Genomic DNA, 17,807 nt, shown 5'->3' on the forward strand with positions numbered 1-17,807 from the left:
TCATTACTTAATATATACTTCATATATGACACATGTTTAATCAAGTGAAAAGTCAGCAATGGAGTAACTTCATATAATAGTGATGAAAGGAACATTTGTTTTGTTGACATACATTGTTGGTACCCCCTAATAAAAGTACCTGGCTTCTTTTTTTAATAACTTACTTTCTCACCTACCCATTTTTATTTGTTCTTTCAAAAATCCTTGAGCGAATTTTTTTGGGAGGGGGCAAGCACTTAATTTGGAGGTATTTAGGAGAACCTGGTTAGGTTTTATTTTGACTTGTTTTATCTTTTCATAACTCACTCCCAGGGTGCTTTCCAGAAATCTGAGATTTGGAGCAATGCCATTCATTTTTTCATACTTATAATTCTTAAATTTTGCTGAAAGAAAAGTTAAGAGAAACCTTTTAAGGCCTCTGATCTTTCTCCAAGGAAAAGAGTCATTAATAAATCTTTTAAAATCTATTTGATGCAAAATATTTGCAGAGTACTAATTCTTTTTGTATACACAAGCGTGATTGTTTCTTATCTTCACAGGAAGTATATTTTCTTTCATATATTAATCTTTTTACGTTTAGACTCCTCGGAGACAGAAAAAACTCTTTTGCCGTTACCATGATGGAAATCGGAATCCTAAATTTATCCTGGCTCCAGCCAAACAAGAGGATGAATGGGACAAGCCTCGAATTATTCGCTTCCATGATATTATTTCTGATGCCGAAATTGAAATCGTCAAAGATCTAGCAAAACCAAGGGTAAATAATTTTTTTCTTTATTCAATTTACTGTATCTGTGTATCAGTTTTTCTTTTACAAGATTACAGAAATGGTAATTCATATGGCAATACCCAACCCCCCCATGTAGTTTGCTGTTGCTGTTACCATAACACAATGGAGTTGTTAAAGCTTTATCATTTTTTTCTGTTATCAATACATAAATTCCTGCAACTAGCTTTTAATCATTTATGAAAATCATTGATTTTTCTTCATACATTAAAAAATTTGTGTTTTAGACATCTTCCTGAAACATTTTCCATGTACTTTGAAGTCCTTTAATCCTAGACACTGCTGAAGGGCCATCTTTTTCAGATCTTTATTTTTTATCAGAAAGAGTACTTGAAGTATTTTTATTCCCTTTTAGGCAATTGTTAGAAAGATGTAATGGGGCACAAACATCATTTAATTTGAAATGGTGGTGTAGTTTTCTGACTTCAATCTACATCATTTACCTCAAGAAAGATTTAAGCACAATCCTATAAACTGAGTGTTTAGCATAGAAATTCTTTTGTGAGAAAGACTACCCTTTACTATTTTGTCTTTTTCCTCATCAGCTGGTTCTTAAAACCTATTTGAACTTATCAATAGTAAAATACAAATTGCTATCACTTTCATAAAGAGATTATTAAACAGGCATATTTTTAATTTCTTATTACACAGGAGTTGATAAATATTTTCTGTAAAGGTTAGATAGTATTTTTTGTGCTTTATAGGCCATATGGTCTGTCACACCTACTCAGCTCTGCCATTGTAGTGTAAAAGTAGCCTTAGAAAATATATAAATGAATATTTCATTAATACTTTATTTCTAAAAGAAGGTTGTATACTGAAACATGAACCTATTGGCCATTGTTTTTTGACCCCTGTTACAACATTACCTGGACACCTGAACTGCAAAATAATCTTAACATCAGAATTTGTTAAAAAGCATCAATTTGGAAAAGTAATAAAGCCTCTTTTTTAATTACTAAAGATTTACAGTGAATGGAAAAGACTCATCTAATAAGCATGGGTACTATCCAGAGAATTCTTTTTTTTTTTTTTTTTTTTTTTTTTTTAATAGAGGCATGCTTTATTTATTTATTTATTTGTTTGTTCATTTGTTTTGTTTATACATGCACTGGGTACAGTCAGAAGCGCGGGAGGGTGAGAGAATTCACCAGAGCCAGAGCGGGGAGCAGAACAGGCAGAAGGACCGAAGTACACTGCTGAGGGGAGCAGCGGGTGGCAGGAGAGGTCTGCGCACCATGTGGGACCCTCCTCCGGTGGCCGGGGAGCAGCCGGGAATCGAACCGGCGCCGCAGAGGCTGCGGGCAGCTTCGCAACCCAGCGCTCTACCGCTGCGCCACCGGGGAGGCCCAATCCAGAGAATTCTTAATGAGCTCCCATGCAGAATTCTACTTATGTCACATTCTCTTCTGGATTCCTATTTCAGTGCATTATTTTTGGTCAGTAAAAAATATTCTTCCAAGTTATTTTGGCTTAAGAGTTCATTTCAGCTTAGAGGCCTCAGTTTTCAAAGGGGATGCCGTGGTTGGATTCCTTTGATCAAGAAATTCAATGGCAAAAAGAATTTCATATTCTTTTTTTAAAAAAATGGAAGGATGATTCTGAGGTTAACAAAAATGTTTAAATTCATTCTCTTCACTATCTTTTTCATACTGTTTTCTAACATGAGTTCTTTTGATTTCCTTTGTGCGTAGACCAAGATTATGTTATTGTATATGTGAAATATAAAAGCAGGTATCTTGAAGGAAAAGATAAATCTTGCTACAAATTTTGAACATTAACCTTTGTGAACAAACAGTTCTACCACTAAAATAATTTAAATTTGGAATGAATGATTCACTGCAAATTAATCATTCTTACAACTTATAGATTTCAGATTTCAAAAGTTTATTTTTCTTATTGTTGCGTCTTCTAAACATTAAAATTTAATATCCATCTCTTTGTACCCAGAATTCATGAAAAAAATTTAAAGCTTTTAAAGAATACAAAAACTCAAACCAACTGACTTTCCAAGCTTAACACAAGGTGACTGGAAGTCTATAGAGATATTTTCTCTTACAGCGTCCTCTGTAAAAACCTCAGAATTCTGATTGGTTGGATAAATGTGACTTCATTTTTTTTGTTTTGTAATGCAACTATTTTGATGGTTGGCTTCACAGCTGAGGCGAGCCACCATTTCAAATCCAATAACAGGAGACTTGGAGACGGTACATTACAGAATTAGCAAAAGGTAAGAGATGTGTATGCTGCATATTTTGCCCGCTAATGAATGTTTTATACATCCTACAGGAATTATTATTCACGTAAGGGAAATAGGTCATTTTCAGTCTCCAACTCAAATCATTGCCCGATGTATAGATATACATGGATAATAGCTTGGTGTTTCACAGTTCTTTCCCTTTAACTAGAAGTTGTTTTTAATCTTTTCAGTGGTTTGTTATTTTTAGGGAATGATATGCTTTGCATTTCTCTTCAGGTTGGGAATCAAATATCCAGGAAATGGCTTGATACTTCCCCCTCCCTTTTTCTTGCCAAAATGAGGGAAGGAAGGAAAAGAATTAGGCTGGATTAACCTAGGAGTAGTCCTCATTTATGTAGTTCTATTACATTCATAAATACTGTGAATTTATCAATACATCATTCCTCTTGGTGATTGTTTTGGCATTTGTTCGTCTTGTAAAAATACTATATTCCTCCAGTTGAAATTTTTCTTTAAAACACTTGCCAACTTAAAATTTGGCAAGGGAAAAAAAAGTTATGCTTCTGATTTCAGTCTTCCAACTACTATTACTTGATGTAACAGTTTTATCAGGTGAGCGTTGTAAAACAATGACTTGTAAGAGACTACTCTATTGTCAGAATATTTAAAGAAAATTAAACTTCTAGACCTGAGAAAGATTCTGTGAAACCCATTGCTATATGTCATTTACACACAGCTTCAAATGACTTCTTTAAAAAAAGTGAAAGGACAATAAATCTACAGCAAAAATCTGTCAACCCATTTTCTTTGATTTGGAAGCGGCATTTCTTATTGCCACCTTTCTGAATGTTTTTGCTGATTTGAAACCATTACCCATCATCTAGACCAATCTGAACCCTTCCAATCACCTGTGGCTTGGCAAAACAAAAACCCAAAATTGCCTGCTACGTGAATAAGTCCTTGTCCTTTCTCTTTTTTTTTTTTTTGTAGCTGAGCCGAGCTACAGTACATGACCCTGAGACTGGAAAATTGACCACAGCACAATACAGAGTATCTAAGAGGTAAGGGAGTATTGCAGAGAACTTTAGTTATATGTGGACCATTTTCTTCCTTGAGATTCTAATGTCCATAAAATTCATGATATGGTTTCTAATACCAAGGCCATTAGGCATAAGTATTTGTGCCTGAATTTTAATGATGGATTAATAAACAGACATTGTTATGTGGCAGTTACTAGAGGTTTTCTAGAGTAATTACTAGATTTCAAAATACCTGCTGATATTCCCCCCAAATCCTAACAAGTGAAGTTCTGTTCTCATATTGAAGTAAAGACGTTCCCAAAGACTTTTCATAGAGCAAGTAACTGTACGTATTGAGAAGCAAATGCCTTGAAGAATTATATATAGCATATCCTTGGGAAATCAATTAACTTCACATTCTTTCTTTAAAGAATCTGCTTAAGTTATTAGATGATACATCAGTAAAATAATTTGTAGTAATAGATCACTGTGTAATATATTTATGTGTATGTGTGTAACTTAGAAACAGAGCATAATAACTGATATTATCCCAACAGAACTTTTCTACTTATTTATTTAGTAAAGGTTTCTTAGCTCATAAAACTATCACTGAGCTGAATTCGATTTGAGTAATTTTTATTTAGGCATACCCGTGGATAAATATAAGCCCTATCTACCTTACTAGGAACATTTTAATATGTTTAAGTTTTTCGTATTTGATAATTGTTTAATCATGTTTAGGTTAATGTGTTCCAATAATAATTACAATCATTCATTCCGGAAGTCATTAGAACTTTAAGAATTTTATATTTTTAGCAATTTACATAAATATTTTTGTTGAATAGAAGACTTATAGCCATAAAAATATACCACTCTAGAGCTGGGTTTCATACCTCAGTGCTTTTGACATTTTGGATCAGATAATTCTTTGCTGGTGGTGGCTATCCTGAAGTTTGTAGGATGTTTAGCAGTATCTTTGGTACCCACTGGATAGAACCAGTGTCATCCTTAAGCCTGGTTATGATAATTAAAAATGTCTCCAGACATTTTCAAATGCTTCCTGGTAGGCATAATCATTCCCCCTCCCCAGACTTCACTACTTTACTCCTTTTGAAAACCATTATTCTAGGCGTGAAATGAAATCCAAGTTTAAAGAGGGAAAACCTACTTTTCTAAGGTAGTCAGACAATATTTAAGATTACTAATGCCAGTCATAGCAAAGTACTTTTGGGACTGTATGTCCTTCTATATTAACCTTCAACATCCCACATATCCTGGTTTCCTAACTTTCCTAACCTCTAACACCATCAACCCCTTTGCTACAATTAAAGGCATGAAGAAAATTAAATTTTCTATGTGATTTTGATTTCAGGAACACTATTAGATGGGAAAGTATTACAGAAACTTAATTTTGATAGACATGTTTTGAGGCACACTTTATAATGCTTTTGTGTGATTTAATTCTAAGTTAAGCTAATTTTCCATCTTAAGCTATTGTATATTTCATCAGATTGCATGCTTTTAAAAATTTTGACAGTAAAAATGTCTATCTAAATTTTCCACATTTGAATGTTTTTATTAGGCAGCATAAAACAATTTTATTAGTATTTTGAAAATTTTCTTTGTATACATGGATCTTTTTAACAAATATCCAGCCTACAGTGTCATTGGACTATTACTAACAAGTCAAGCATTATAAGGGGTGAGAGCAGAAAAATGGTATGGAGACACTGCAGAGATTTTTGATTTTAAATTTTGGTCACTATAAAAGGTGAAGGGTAAGAAAAACAGCAAGGAATCTGTGATGGAAAACAAAGGAGTGTGCAAAATAAAGATCCTTGCTGGAAATTACTCTGATGTACAAAGGTTATGAAGACAAAAACCACAAATATATATTGACCTTTTCAAAATATTCTAAGAAGGCAATTTTATAACTCTAAGAAGGCAATTATATTGGGCTTTTTAGAAAGAAATTCACCCAGTCTTGAGAAAGTATACAGCATGTGTGTGCATGTTTGTGTTTAAAGTAACCTGTTTAAAAAAAAATTTTAAATGATGTTAAAATAAAAAAATAAATAATAAGTTCAAACCACAATAAAATAATAACCTAGTGAAGAGTTGAATTTTTTTTAAAAAAAAAAACCACAACTGATTTTTTTTCACCCTAACTTCTAAGGAAAATTGTTCAGCAACCTTGTTAGCAGGTTATTTTCTGTCTGTCACTATATATCTAAAGTTTGAATATTCCTACAAGTGAAATGAGTGAGCCATTTCTTATACGTTAGACATGTGAAAATAGCATTCTAAATGCAAAATAAAAATTGATGTGTGTATCGACATCAGTTAAAATAATCCCTCTTGCTCTGGGAACATCTGTATTCAGGAATCATCAGAAAGGAATTCCAAATATCTGTATTTTGACAAATTTCTAAGTGATTGCATCATCATTTGCGGAAGCAAGGATTTGCTCTAGCATTCCACCGAACAGAATTTCCTTTGGGCAGTATGTGACTATACCTTATATTTACTTTCCCAGTTTTGAAAAAAAAAAAACTAAAAATTCACTGCAGCTTGTTAAATGGAGAAGCTAGTAATTTTGTACAAATCAGAGAAGTGAAATTTTAGTTGTTGAAAAGTAAATATTCAGTTATGTGTTTTAAAAAGACAGTTTAGCTATGTCAGATGTAAAATCCAGTTAAAGTAATATATTTTTATATTATATTTTATTTTTATATTATATATTTTTATTTTATATTATAAAGTAATATAAAATGAGATATGGAAATAAACACTATTTAGTGTGGTAGAAAAGCATCTGATTCTGGTAGGTTATTACTCTTGGAAGTGATTTTCAATTTTTGGTGGTAGAGAGGGGCAGACAGAAAAAGCCTTGGAAGGGAACGGGGTCAGACAGGAGATATTATCTGTGCCAATTTTTAAAAGGATATCCTATAATTATTGTTTCAGATTTAATTAATCTGTATTAATATGGAATAAATACAAATATATTCTTACATAGGTAAGCAAATGCAGGTAGCTTTGAATGATTTCAGATATTTAAAAAATGGGCATAACTTAACAACTTTGAACTTAAGTTCAACTTTGGGTTGAACTATGGTTCTTAGACTGAGATAACAAATGAATAGATCTATAGTGATATTGCATAATTGTCCTACTAAGAAGCAGAAAGGGACTGGATAAATTCCCAGTCTAGATGATTAGACATTTCTGTTAACCATGAAGCACTCAGAGAAGCTTTACTGAAAGTTTTGTTCTTTGTGATATGCCCTTAATTATCCTTAATTATGTTGCCTTTGCTGAAAAAAAAAAAAAAATCAGTGGTTTACTTTAATTATAAAATGTTACTTCTCAAAGAATTCCAGTGATGTTTTTGAAATTATATATTGAAAAAGAATTTTTAAACAACAGAAACTCATTTGAAAAGAAAAAAATGTTGAAGAAGTACTCTGAATGTACCTTAGCTTTCAGGTTCCTGTCTTTAAGACTAAAAGGAAGATATTTTGGACTATGTAGTTATTAATGGAAAGAAGGGAGACACATAAAATTGTCTAGAGAAAGTGTTTTTCCCATCCTGGCACTAAATTGTCTGGTATGCAAGAACTGTATAATATGGTTGACATTTTCAATTATAGTTGTACAAAAGTTAAATGTTCAAGTTTTCCCATTAAAGTAAATGCTAATACTCCTTTCTAACTCTGAAAAGCACTGAATACTAGAAAAATCTTTATTTCTGATGACTTAATGCAGGAATAGGCATTCCAGATCCTGAGGACTAGACAGTTAACATAATAGTGTCATTGTCTACACTGAATTTTTTATCAGTGTCATCACTATGTAAGTCAGAGTTGATTTCAGACCTAGCAATAATTGTTAGATCTATAATAATGTAGCTAAGATTGATTTAGCAGTAATAGCTTCAGGATATCATTCAGATGAATAAAATTTTTTAAATGTGCAGAGTTCTCCAACTAAGGAGACTCATATTTTGAAGAGATTTTCGTATGAAAATCAAATTATATCAGGGATTATCACAGAGCTGTAATGAAAATAACAGTTTTTTCTTTAACCTGTGATTATCAAAGGCTTTAACTGCTAAGTTTCAAACTTAGATTATTTATAATGCAAGAAGTAGGAGTTAAAACTACAAAAAATTTAAACAAAATATTTTAGTATCTCAGATTGGCAGTTTAAAAAATTAGGTATTTTTATTAGAGATTGTTTTTTAGGAGTAAAAACCAACTGCAACTTTTTATGGAAGACAATTTGATGTCATTTATCAAAACATGAAAGTTGTCTACCAGTTCCATAGAGATATCTCACAAATGTGCAAAGATCAACAAATTTTCATTCCAATATTGTTTGTGATAGAGAAAAACGTAAAATCCTATTAAACCAGGGCTTTGTTGATAGACAATTATAGTCAATTTGGAATTAAAGGTACTTTTCTTTTTAAAACATAACAGTTTAAAAAACAAAAAAGGAACAGGACTGTAAAGAGGTACAGTTACTATGGAAAACAGGCACTTTCTCAAAAAGGTTTAAAATAGGATTACATTGTGCAAAAATGAAAAATGATGTAAGAATTATATAAAATAAAATATTAAAAAAATAGGATTACTCTACGATCCAGAAATTCCATTTCTAGGTATATATTTAAAAGCATTGAAAGAAAGAACTCAGCTACTCATATACTCATTTTAATAGTAGTATTAGTCACAATAGCCAAAAGATGGAAGCAACCCAAGAATCCATGGATGAGTGAATAAACAAAATGTGATATACATATTTAGAATGTTATTCAGCCTATGAATAAAGAAATTCTGATTATGCTAAGTAGCCAGTCACAAAGTACAAATATCGTATGATTCTACTTACAGGCAGTACCTAGAATAGGAAAATTCATACAAAAATGGATTAGAGGACAATTATTGCTTGATGAATAAGGATTTCAGTTTGGACTAATGAAAAAGTTCTGAATAGTGGTGATGGTTACACAACATTGTGAATGTAGTAAATACCACTGAATTTTTTTAAAGATTTATTTATTTATACAAGAACTGGGGTACAGGTCAGAGGCATGGTAGGGTAAGAGAATTCACCAGAGAGCAGGGAGCAGAACAGGCAGATGGACTGAAGACACTGCTGAGGGGAGCAGCGGGCAAAGCAGGAGAGGTCTGCCACGCCATGTGGGTTTCTCCCTGGTCGGCTGGGAATCGAACCCGGGCTGCAGAGGCTGCGGACAGCTTCACAGTGAAGCGCTCAAACCGCTGCGCCACTGGGGAGGCCCAATATCACTGAATTATTGACTTACAATGGTTAAAATGGCAAATTTTATGTCATGTCTATTTTACTCAACTTTTAAAAAATGGTTAATTTTTTGTTACGTATTTTGCCACAACTTAAAAAAAACATGTAGAATATTTATTGAATTGGAGACATATCAGAAGTATTTCCAGGGGGGAAAAGTATGTATATGTTGAGGTAGATGATAGGAGAGTGGGTAGATTCCTATTTTTAAAAAAAATGTTGAAGATATATACCTATTTTTTAATAGTGTTTACCTGTGAGGAATGGGACTTCATGTATTTTTGTATTTAAGTATTTCTTTTTAAAAGCAGCTGTATTGAGATATACATATACCTTACAATTCACCCATTTATAGTGTACAATTCAGTGGCTTTTTGTATATTTAAACAGTGCTTTTCCATCACAACTCAATTTTAGAATTTTTTTTTTTACCTACAAGAGAAATTCTACACTCCTTAGCCTCTACTACCCAGTTCTTCGTACTCACCTCAGCCCTAGGCAGTTACTAATCTGCTTTCTCTTCATGGATTTGCCTAATTTCATATAAATGAAATCATGTCCCTTTGTATCTGGCTTCTTGGCATAATGTTTTCAAGGTTCATGTTGAACCATGTATATGTCCATGTTCTTCATTCCTTTTCATGAGTGAACAATGTATTTTTATTCATTTGTTAGATATTTGGGTTGTTTGTATTTTTTGGCTATTATGAATAATATGACTATGAACATTCATGTCCCACCCGCCATAGAGTGTCTCTGGTTCATAGTTGTTTGTTGATTTTGATATTTTCTTTCTTACATTCTTTTTCCTGGTCCCTTATTTAAGTTTTCTAGATTCCTGCTATGAGTGAGACCATCCGGTATTTTTCTTTTTCTTTCTGGCTTATTTCGCTGAGCATGATCCCTTCCAGCTCCATCCATGTTGCTGCAAATTGCATGTGTTTATCTTTTTTGAATGCTGAGTAATATTCCATGGTGTATATGGACCACATCATCTTGATCCAGTCATCTATTTTTGGGCATTTGGGTTGTTTCCAAAGCTTAGCTATTGTACATAGTGCTGCTATAAACATAGGGGTGCAGGTGCTCTTTGGAATTGATGTTTCTGTGTCCTTTGGGTAAATACCTAGGAGTGGAATTACTGGATCATATGGAAGCTCTGTGTTTAGTAGGTCCAGAAATCTCCACACAGCTCTCCATAGTGGTTGGACCAGTTTGCCCTCCCACCAACAGTGCAGGAGAGTTCCTTTTTCTCCACATCCTCGCCAACATTTGTTGTTGCTCGTTTTTTTAATATGTGCCATTCTCACTGGTGTAATATGGTACCTCGTTGTAGTTTTGATTTGCATTTCCCTGATTACAAATGATGTTGAACATTTTTTCATATGCCTGTTGGCCATTTGCATTTCCTCTTCAGAGAACTTTCTTTTTAGCTCTTCTGCCCATTTTTTGAGTGGATTATTTTCTTTGTTTTTGATGAGTCTCATCAGCTCTTTGTAGATTTTTGTCATCAGTCCTTCATCATTAGTGTTGTGTGCAAAAATGTTCTCCCAGTCGGTGGGGTTTCTCTTTGTTTTTGTTATTGTCTCTTTTGCTGTGCAGAAGCTCTTTAATTCGATGTAGTCCCAGCTGTTTATCTTTGCTTTGGGTGATGTGTCTGTAAAGATGTCTTTGATGTGCATATCATGTAGTGTTTCGCCTATATTTCCTTCTATGTATTTTATGGTTTCAGGTCTTATGTCTAGTTCTTTAATCCATGTACAAGTTTTTATGGGAACCTAAGTTTAAATTTCTCCTGGCTATATAGGTAGAGGTGGAATTGCTAGGTCATATGCTAACTATGTTTAGCCATTGAAAGAACCACCAAACCTTTCCAAAGTGGCAACATGTTACATTCTCACATCAGTGTATGGTGGATGCTTTCCAGTTTCTCCACATCCTCACCAATACTTATAATGTCTTTTTTTTAAAAATTATAGCCATCCCAGTGGGTATGAATAGTAGCTCACTGTAGTTTTGATTTGCATTTACTGGGTGGTAATGTTAACATAACCATTTTCCTTTGCTAATTGGAGAACTATATTCAACATTAAAATTGTTTATCTTTTATTGAATTGTAATAGCTCTTTAGAATTATTATAGCTCCTTATATACTTTTACTTTAGATGCACATTCTTTTCACACTTGATTTGCAGAAATTTGTTTCCATTTGGAGTAGTGTTTTCACTTAGACAGTGGATTAAGGCACTTATTTAATCAGTTTTATCTATTTTTTTCTTGCGGCTTATGCTTTTGATATTATAGCTAGACCTTTGTCAAATCTAAGGCCACACCTGTTTTTTGCTAAAAATTTATAATGTTAGCTCTTACATTTAGATTTTAATTCTTTGAGTTAGTATTTTTATATGGTGTGAAGGAAGGGGTCCAAGTTCTTTCTTTCATATGTAGTTACCAATGTTCCTGGACCATTTGTTGAATATAACATGTTTCTTGCCTTTATAATTTGTAAGGAGTAAAATGTAAAATTGGAATGGTAATTTGCTAGAATGGCAAAAGTGAAGATGGTAGTGGGAGACCTCAGATTGAAGAATAAGAAAGCCTTGTTAAGAAAATGATTAAAGATAAAGAAGCAATCTATGCTAAACTAGGGCCCATGGAATTAGAAAGGCAGATTCAAAATGATAGAAAAGTCAGTATCTGTAAGACTTTTATGCCAAATTATAAGAGAAAAAGGTAAGAATGGATGTATAAAAATTGGTGGCATTAGAGTAGGTATTAATGGAGATATGAGATGTAGATGGTAAGTTCTTTGTGTATGATAGGTTCCAGGATGGAATAATAACAGTTATTTGTCTTGAAACTTTATTAGAACACATACAGTCTTAGGCTGCAATTACCTATAAAAAAAACATCAGTAGTTGCTTAAGAAGTTTAAAATCTATCAACTTGTTGCCAGGCAGAAAAGATGGGTATATTTATACACCAGATTAGTTCTACCAAGAACTCTTATCAGAAATGGGAGGATTATGCTGTAGCATATATTTATCAACAATATTCTTTGTAGCAATAAAATTGAGTTCGTTCCATTTCTGCTACACTGAGGAATTCTACTCAGTTTCTATAAATTTGCAAGAGATCACCAGACAATAATGGTAAAGTAAAACATATCTTGGATTACTTCTAAGAGTTCTTCAGGATTCTTTTAGTAAATAGTAGATGGTCCAAAAAATGTGCCATGCAATGTAATAGCTGTGGTGTGCAAAACCAAGCATAATTTGTATGTATTTGAAACTTGAATGAAATGGTCTTAACTTGATAACTAACAAGTAAATGTAAAAGTACTGTGGTAAATGCTACACAGGAAGAATATCTACTACTATAAAAACATACGGGGCACCTGCCTTCTCTTCTTCAGTGTCCACTGAGTTAACCACTTCCTGATGTGCTTTAGGCTATTGCCATATCCAAATATTAATAGAGGTCTGTGATAAGCCCAGTATGGTTCTAGGGTCACAGCTGCCACCACTCTCCCAACCACTTGGATGATTCCCACAGTAGTATTTGATGGGTACCCACCAATGTCACTGTGAACCTGTTAAATATTAAAGTTACTAAAAGCACAATTATTGCTTTTATGTAGAAATATTTTATTTATTTGATGTAGTAAAGAAAATATTAAGAGTGTCTGAAAAGATTCTTCCTCCCTTTTGGGTAGAAGTTCCTGTCTTTTGAGGAAATAGACTAAAAAGGATTCCCACCAGGATGAAGGGTTCTGATGCCTGCAACATCTAGGATTGGGGTGGATGATCCAGGTTGTGCTAGATGTGTGCGGGTAGATGTATCTGGCCCCAAAAACCATGGTTCTGAAACACCTGCATGACTACATATAGAAAGCAGCAGTCTTTGGAAATGGTATATATCTTTTCTTCAAGGAGTACAGAGACATAGAAACTATTATTTGGCATTCTACAAAGGAAGATATATATTCTTGAGCTAGTTGATACTTTCATACCAAGACTGGGCACAGAGTGAACAGAGTTACTGTTAAGATTGCAAACGACATTGGGTGCTCACTTAACATCTTGTTGCTTATAGATATTCTAGAGGTTAGTGCTGCTGAGAAAGTGGGCATGCAAGTGGCTGTGATAGTAAGGCATAGCAATGCAAGTTTAACAGATAGTGAAAAGACTACAGCCTCATTAAACTATTCAGCAAACTGTAGTTGCCTTTCTTAACCTAGAAAAAAATTTCAAAGGAAGACAAACTGTTCCTCATTTGTCCATGCTGTCTAATTTTATTTTAATGGTAGAAGTAACTTTGAACATACATATGTACGTGTGTTTTATACATACACACGCAGAGTATATATAAAAGAATATTCTGGGAAGACAGAAGAACATGTGCACTAGTCTTAGGCCTAGAGGAAACATGTTCTTGAAGAAGTGTTCCTGAACACTGTGAGACACAATTTTAGTGGTTGAAGCTAGTTGGGAGAACAAGATGGAGCAACCTGAGAGACTGAAGGAATTATTTATAGAATAAGTGAGGAAGGCAGTTTCAAGAAGGATGAATACTAAAATGTTACTAAAAAGGTAAATAAAATGGAGTTGGAAATTCTTGTTAGATTTAGTAGCACAATAGCGCTAGGGGGATTATGGATGGGTGATATTAGCAAGAGCAGCATTTAGGAGTCTGGTAAGGTGACAGTGATGTATGAAGGTGCTTCATTTCTCCCCATATTCACAACCAAATTAACACCAAAACAAAGATAACTTTGAAAAATAAGTGGATGACTATCCCATACATCAAGAGTATTGGCAATACAGAAAGAGATAAGACAGACTGTAATTAAATTGTATTTAGAGCACTACAAGGGCAGTATAGCCCATGAGAAGGAGTTTCTCTGCTGTTAACTCAAGGGCACACATCAGGGACTTCAAAAACTGTAGGGACTATACTGGAGAGGGTGCATAGAGATGGTGTGCAAGACAGAAAGTGTACTACTACAGAATTAAAGAGGGGTGTGGGAGGATGATTACCAGCTTGAGCCTGTGGCTCCCGAGCTAGAAAAGTTGGAGCCCCAGCAAGTGAGGAGAACCAGATTAGATCACATGTCTCCTCATAGAACAGGCTATTTGCAACCTATGGCTGTGATATGGAAACACCTGCCTTCCTCCACCCAGAGCCCAAATAAAGTCAACAACTGAATACTTATTAATCAGTGTTTAAAGTACTTTGAGTGTAACAGTGGTAGCAAGTACCCACGGTAACTGGAAAACAAAACATCCCAAGCTTATAGCTCTGTCTCAACTACAGTCCCCACTCAGCACTACATCTAGGACTCATCCACAACTTTGAGGGGTTTAGGCTGGCACCAGACTGTTTCTGTCATTTTCATCAAGGATTTTACCAACAACAGGAAGTGGATCAGCATGGCTCCCCACCACACAACTTGGGTACCCACAGCACTATAGAAAGCTTGAATACTGATGCTCACTGGAGGCAACTTTTCAATGCACTGCTTTCCCAGTTCCTATCTATTATCCCTTTCCCGCACCAGAGCCATCTGAACAGGTATAAAGGCATCAGTTATGAAACAATAGACACCTGGGTGATCCTGAGTAAAAAAATGTAGGATTTATTCAGCTTCTTGGAGGAGACAAATTCTATCAAGAGAAGAAAAAAACTTACCTTACCACAACTCATGAAACTAAAAATGAAGAGACAGAATAACATATCACAAATGCTGGAGCAAAAAGCAACCAAACCCCAAGAGAAGTCTCAATCCAGCAAAACTGTGGAATATGCCTGATGAGTTTAAATAATAGTTATAACCACACTTGCTGAATTGAAAAAACAGTGGATGGTGAAAAACAGGAATACAGTATAAAATTGAAAAAAATATGAGACTGTTAACAGGTATAAGTAATGGATCTCAAAAAATACTATAAACAAAATTACCAAGCTTGAAGGCACAATGGCATAGAACACACCAATAGAAAAAACAACACTGAAAGAGGTCTTTGGAATAACCCAAAAAAGAAATAATATCTGTATCATGGGGGTTCCAGAAGGAGAAGAGAAAGTAAAGTTATTTAAAGAAACAATTGCTGAGTACAATCTCAGTTTGGGAAATGAACCAGATATCCTGCACAGTTTGTAAATACTCTGGTCTGGAACCCCATAGAGAAAGAATATGAGCAATGCATTTCTCATTGCTAGAGACATGAGCCAGCGTTTCTCTCTCCCACCCCCACCTCCCAATCCCACTAGTGTTTGGACCCATCCAGGTACCTCCCCTTTTTCCCAACGCAGCAATTTTAATATCAAGTCTCCAGATATACAGAAGGGACCAACACCTAATATTTAAACATAGGAAAAGCTATTTTTAAAAAGGTCCATATTGCCACCTGTTGGAAAAGTATAAGTACTGCAAATCTCTAAACTCCTGCTATAGTCACTTAAAAAGAATAGGGAAACATAAAGCAGCTAAATGGGCAAAAATACAATACATGGCACCTTGACAACTGAAGGGAATATGTCATCACAAATACATGGAAGATTTTTATCTTTCTACCAGATAAAGTTAAGAATTACCATGATAAACTCAAAGAACTGGAAGAAAACTCACAAAAACAATGTTCTGAGAAATAAAATTAATAAGCAGAAATTAGAAATTGAAGCTTTAAAATAGGAAATAGCAGAAATGCAGGAAATAAAAAAGATCAGTAGAGATAAAACATTCTGGAGCAAACTATGCAAGCAGAATAGACCAAATGGAAGATAAAATCAGTGATCTTGAAGATACACAAAGGGCACAGGTAGAGGAACAAAAAGATGAAGGGGAAAAAAAGCAAACATTTTGAGATTATCTGACTCCATTAAGAAAACAACATAGAGATAACTGGTATTTCAGAAAGGAAAGTTTGAGAAGGGAACAGAGATCTTATTCAAAGAAGAAGAAAACATCCCAAACCTGGGGAAGGAACTAAACAGGTCCATGAAGCTAAAAGAACATCTGGTTAGCTAAATACAATGAGATCTGCACCAAGACACAAAGTTGTGAAACTTCCAACAGCTCAAGAGAAAGAATACTGTGACAGGAAAAAAAAAGCAGATAACCCTGAAGGATAATCCCATCAGGTTTACATCAGACTGCTCTGAATCAACCATACAAGCAAGGAGAGAATGAAATGACATATTCAAAATACTTAAAGGTTAAAAACTGCCAGCCAAGAATACCATATCCCACAAGACTCACCTTCAGATATCAGGGGAAATACAGCCCTTCCCAAACAGAAGCTGAAGGAGTTTGCAAACACTGGGACTCCCCTACTTGAAATGTTCAAAGGAGCTGTTCTTATCTAATTCAAGTGGAAGAAAATCAACAAAAATTTGAAGAAGGATATAGAACCAGAAAAATACAAAGTGGCACAAGCAAATCCTTACATATCAATAATCACCTTAAATGTAAATGGACTGAATTCACCATCAAAAGACAGAGTGGCAGTTGGATCACACAACAATTTTTTGCTGTCTCCAGGAGCCCCAGCTGAACTCCAGAGATAATCACAGGCACAAAGTTTGGGGAAAAAATCCTGCAAGCGAATGGGACCCTCAGAAAGGAAGGGATAACCATACTTACATCAGATAAAATAAAATTCATGCTAGAAAGTTAGCAAGAGGCAGAGACATTTATTACATGATTCAAGGAACAATAAATACATAAGGAAGATATAGCAATCAATATATAGGCCCCATATGAATAATCTCCAAAAATATATGACAGCTATTCACAAATGTGAAAACAGACATTGGCAGCAACACAGTAGTTGTAGGTGACTTCACTTATCGATGGACAGATCAACAAGACAGAAAATCAACAAGGTAATAGCCTTAAATGAGGAACTAGACCACTCTTAAACATACATAGGGCATTGTATTACCCCTAAGCTGAGTTCACCTGGAACATTCTCCATGTTAGACCACATACCAGGACATAAAACTAGTGTTAACAAGTCATGAAGATTGAAATCATATTAAGTATCTTCTTTGATCATAACTGTCTCAAATTAGAAATCAATGACAAAAAGAAAACAGGAAAAGCCTCTAACATAGAGATTGAACATACTACTGAATGACTTTTGAACTAATGAGGAAATCAAAGAAAATTAAAAATATGTGGAGACAAATGAAAACATGAAGAGACAGTTCTGAGACACAGCAAGAATAGTACGAAGAGGTTAAGTATATAGCAGTACAGTCCCACATCAAGAAACAAGATCTCTATATTTTAACCTTTCATATTGAAGTGGAAAAGGAAGAACAAACAAAATCAAAAGCCACTAGAGAGAAGGAAATAATATCAGGACATAAATGAAATAGAAATTTAAAAACAATCCAAAAGAACAATGAAACTAAAATCTGATTCTTTGGAAAAATAAACCTCTAGTTAGGTTCACAATGGAATGCT

The 17,807-nt window shown here is 34.2% G+C and overlaps 1 protein-coding gene across 2 annotated transcripts in view; it reads left to right on the forward strand.

Moving 5' to 3' along the window:
* The window catches only part of P4HA1 (prolyl 4-hydroxylase subunit alpha 1), a 75,065-nt gene that overhangs the window by 32,347 nt on the left and 24,911 nt on the right, over nucleotides 1–17,807 (forward strand). The window contains exons 8-9 of one of the 2 annotated variants that reach the window (XM_054690727.1): nucleotides 581–757; nucleotides 2,947–3,017. In XM_054690727.1, the coding sequence (XP_054546702.1) occupies nucleotides 581–757; nucleotides 2,947–3,017 (248 nt within the window). Of the gene's footprint in view, nucleotides 1–580; nucleotides 758–2,946; nucleotides 3,018–3,977; nucleotides 4,049–17,807 lie in introns of both variants that reach the window. The other variant, XM_037497945.2, reaches the window with a different exon arrangement.

Source organism: Talpa occidentalis, unplaced genomic scaffold (genome assembly GCF_014898055.3).
Source record: "Talpa occidentalis isolate TD23 unplaced genomic scaffold, MPIMG_talOcc4v2.1 talOcc4.8, whole genome shotgun sequence".
NCBI lineage: Eukaryota > Metazoa > Chordata > Mammalia > Eulipotyphla > Talpidae > Talpa > Talpa occidentalis.